The 4,057-nt window shown below is 40.2% G+C and overlaps 1 protein-coding gene across 1 annotated transcript; it reads right to left on the bottom strand.

Annotated features, from left to right (window-relative positions):
• Positions 1–432: 432 nt before the first annotated feature.
• On the bottom strand, positions 433–3,531 carry LOC135522566 (charged multivesicular body protein 5-like). Its single transcript, XM_064948948.1, has 8 exons — positions 3,361–3,531; positions 2,703–2,807; positions 2,440–2,486; positions 2,191–2,284; positions 2,013–2,084; positions 1,697–1,805; positions 1,250–1,365; positions 433–1,000 (listed from the first exon to the last, which is right to left on the bottom strand). The coding sequence occupies exons 1-8, from the start codon at positions 3,427–3,429 to the stop codon at positions 950–952; spliced, it is 663 nt and encodes a 220-aa protein (XP_064805020.1). The 5' UTR covers positions 3,430–3,531; the 3' UTR covers positions 433–949.
• Between the last annotated feature and the right edge of the window lie 526 nt (positions 3,532–4,057).

Here is a 4,057-nt window from a genome sequence, read left to right as displayed (position 1 = left end):
ACTCTTTCAAAAAAGAGCATGTCTGTATTCATTTGGATCTACTCTTTGCTCTCAGTGCTCCATCTGTAACTAATAGAAGTCTGTTTTTGTAGATTTCTTACTATGAATTTGAGAAGCTTTGGAACAAGACCGAGGTTGTTGAACATCTTCACAAGAATATCTTTTCCCTCAGCTACAGGCTCAAATAAGGCCTTTGTTGCCGTCATACAACTATAACACTGTGCGCTATACAGTTTGGGCACTGTTTTTGTCATCTCAAAGTGCCACATTGTCCAACATTTCTACCTGAAGAGAAAGCATAAAGTCAAGAAATCATGTATTTATAGCTTTTGAGTAATTGTAATTCTACACACTACTAGTGTTCTATTGTATAGTGAAATTACTTAGTCTTCTCTACTTTAATCCACCATGATGGACCACCACAATTTGAAATATATAATACATGTATATTTATTGGTAGTTGGCAATACAGTGCTGCAGTAGAAAGTTAGAACATCTAAATACCAAGAATCACCTTGGAGGGGGAAAAAGTACATTTGTTCATACAAAGAACAATAATTTTGAACATAGCCAAGCATCACTATTGATTTTTGATATCAGTTATTCAATCAAGGCAAGTTGTTTTTCTCTGTCCACCACCATGTAATGCATGTCAGTCGGATATACACTGAGTATACAAAAAGCAGCCTCTTTCCATGACAGACTGACCAGGTGAATCCAGGTGAAAGCTATGATCCCTTATTGATCTGTGTAGATGAAGGGGAGGAGACAGGTTGAAGAATTATTTATTTTGGGGGGGGATTGGGTATGTGGAGGGGGCACGCAATTCAATATTAGGAAGGTGTTCCTAATATTTGGTATACTCAGTGTATATGTTGTAAAAAGGCTATACATAAAAATAAAAAAAAGTTGGGAGTGTTGCCATTGGTTTCTGCCTACTGTCCATCCATTATGTAGCAGGGATCTGTGGCAGGCCAAATTCATCCACCAGAACTCCATCCTGTAAAACAGACAATAAATGACAATTTTGTAGGAAACTCCAGTTATATATCTAAATGGGTGCAGAATGTGTCTTCATCCAATGTAATGTCCTAAAAACAAAAATTAACCCTTCGAACAATGCATCCGTCTTCTGTATTGACGAAACAGTGTCAGTTGTGATTGATTTTTAACATAATGCCCCAGTGAATTATTCAAGACTAAACTGGGTAAACATGAATACTGTGGTCAGAGAGAGAGAGATATGTACCCGGTTTGGTGCCCTGTCACTGGGTATTCCCTCTGGGATGGAGGGGGCAGTGCTGGCCTCATCCAGGTAGGAGCTGTCATCATCAAGCAGGAGCTCATCTCCCAGGGCATCCAGCTCTGGGATCACACGCACACAGCCATTGATGCGCAGTTATTACATGCAGTCTATTGACATAAGGACTGCATTGACTGCTGTTGTATCACTGTGCTGAAGTAAACAGCTCTTTACCTTGGCCAGGTCGCAGTTGTAAATGAGAACTTGTTCTCAACTAGCCTACCTGGTTAAATAAAAGGTGAAATAAAATAAAAAACAAAACTCTGTTGTGCGGCGGGAAATGATGAAGTATTGACCTACAGCAATGTTCTAATATAGCCCTATCTTGTACTGGAGCAACACCAACCGTGTACTGTCTCCCTTGTGGCTGTGTCATACTCTTACAGCACTGACCTGCTTCCAGGTCATCATCATCGATCTCTGGCGTCCCGTAGCTTCTGCTCATCGCCTCCTGCACCTCGTTGGCGTCCTCCATCATGTCCTCCAGCTGGTCTTGGAGATCCTGCATCAGGAAAACATGGAACTCTTGGCCCAAACATCTCTCAATCACAATAGGCCATTCACGTTACCCGGATGAATTATGACCCAGATCAGATGGCTGAAATATGTTGAGTCTTTCAAGACAAGAGTCTGTAGTAAAACTACTGCACTTCTACGTTAGACCACCAAATGGTGTTGTAGTGTATCAGGACTCGAAAAAGACAAATACCTCAATTTGATCGATCTTCACGTTCTTGTAGGCCGCCTTCATCTCTTTGGCTCCAATTTTCATGGCATCAACCTATAATGCAAAATCTGAGATTTTTAACCCAGAGAACAGCCTGGCATGACAACTACAGTAAATTGTGACTAAGTGCTACAGTCAGTACATTACTGTGGCCCCTTACTGTTGTTTTTGTGTCTTTGAGAGTTTGGATTGTGTAGTTAGCCTGTTCCATGTTGAAGGACTGCTGTGTGAGGTTGTCTCTCTGGCCCTCGTACCTGAAAAACAAGATTGAAATGATCAATACAGATGTTTTTATGCGCTCATATCATGACGTTTACTGCTACTTGATGTGGTTCATTAGGTTAATGTGATATGTGTCCTGATTGATTTGAGGTTATTGGTGTGTTGACAGACTCCATAAGTTACTCACATTCTTTTCTGCTTCAGTACCCTCATCGCCTTCTGCTTGACCATGTTCTGATGAAAACATTAACAGGAAACCATTAACAGGAAACAATTCACGTGACATCAGACCGAGCTAGATACTGCTGAGAACAAGTGGGGCCATACTTGTGTATTGTTTTGTTCAAGAACAGCATTAGCCTACACGTGTAATAGAATGACTTAGGTAAACATATCTGTCTACTATCACAGCTCATCATCTGCTTCACTCAGGGTAGGGTTAAATCTTACTTTTGAAGGGCCATCTCTCATCTTCTTCATCTGATCCTTGTACTTAACCAGTTCAACATCTAGTCTGGCAATCTTCTTGTCAATAGATTCCGCTCGCGAGTCAACCTTAAGAGAGAAAGAACGGGCACAAGTTAACCATGTAGACTGTTTTCATATTTCAATGATCTTGTAAGAGTCAAGAATCTTTGTATGTTGGTAACAGAAGAAGTTATTTGAATACATGTACTGGTAATTATAATGTTGTTGTTTTTTTAATCAATGTTATATTTTCCTTCAGTCAATTTTTACAGTCAATAGCACTAGCTTAACACCTGATTTGGTCAAACATAAAACTGGTTGGAGCAACACTTTTTTTTACAGTACATTGGAAACCAGCATCACCCTACTGAACTCCCTATTGACGATTGGTCATCTAGCTAATTAGCTAGCTAAGTCACTTGGACACTGTTAAAACGTGAATCAAACTAACTTTCACGATAACATTAAGTAGCTAAAGAGTATTTTATGAGCTATAGGTCTTCAATGAGCTGTCACAACTTTCTCCCATTGTTGCTAGAACAATCAGCTGTCATTCAGTTAGTTAGCTAGCTAGCCAGCAAGCCAACTTATTTTGTTTGTCATTGACACTACTCTGTAAGTTATTTCCATATATACTTACATTCCCTATGCAGTCTGTGAGATTTGGTGGTGGTCCCTTCGGTTTTCCTCGGCCGAAAATACGGTTCATTTTGAAATAAATATCCAATAACTCAAAACAACAAAGAATCTACCTGAACGTCAGGGAAAATAAAGCAAACCCGGAAGCAACATAGAGCTGACGTCACATACTTCTTCTTCGATTAGGTTTCACAGCGGTTGGCATCCAATAAATGTTGCATTTCTGCCACCTACGAAACGGGTGTATACGCCCTTATACTGCAGCATACGACAATTTATGCACTACTCTAACACTGGAAACCTAAACCTGCCTCTCTCGAACCGGACATTTCTGATTCCCAGCCCCATGGGCACCCCTACAATAAACTGGACACATGAGATTTTTAACAACGCTTTTTTCTGATAAAAACGAGTTTATTGCACGCCCACTTTTCGCCTGGGAACACGTTAGTGTGACCCACTGCTTTATTGATGGCTCGTGCAAAGCCATCAAACTTTTTATGGTCATGGTTAAACAGTTTTCCAGAAAAAGGTGTAAACCTGAACAAAATGCATGTCCCTGTTCTCCCGAATACATGTTTTAATTAAGACCGAGGTTTTTTACGATTTGTTGTTTCTAAATGGCTGCTGGATAATTTGATATGCACCGAAATCTGTTTGTTTGTAGGCATCAAATTGAGCGAATGCTGCGCAGGTTC

The sequence above is a fragment of the Oncorhynchus masou genome, chromosome 30 (assembly GCF_036934945.1).
Source record: "Oncorhynchus masou masou isolate Uvic2021 chromosome 30, UVic_Omas_1.1, whole genome shotgun sequence".
Taxonomy (NCBI): domain Eukaryota; kingdom Metazoa; phylum Chordata; class Actinopteri; order Salmoniformes; family Salmonidae; genus Oncorhynchus; species Oncorhynchus masou.
Note: the sequence above shows the minus strand (reverse complement) of the source record. Positions and strands in the feature narration are given on the sequence as shown.

What these genes read in the sequence shown, in the direction of transcription:
- LOC135522566 (XM_064948948.1), bottom strand. Translation starts at nt 3,429, where the DNA reads ATGAACCGTATTTTCGGCCGAGGAAAACCGAAGGGACCACCACCAAAT. An exon ending in GTACTGAAGCAGAAAAGAAT is followed by an intron (nt 2,285 to 2,439) that starts GTGAGTAACTTA and finishes CTTGTTTTTCAG; the next exon opens with GTACGAGGGCCAGAGAGACA. An exon ending in GTGACAGGGCACCAAACCGG is followed by an intron (nt 1,001 to 1,249) that starts GTACATATCTCT and finishes TCTGTTTTACAG; the next exon opens with GATGGAGTTCTGGTGGATGA.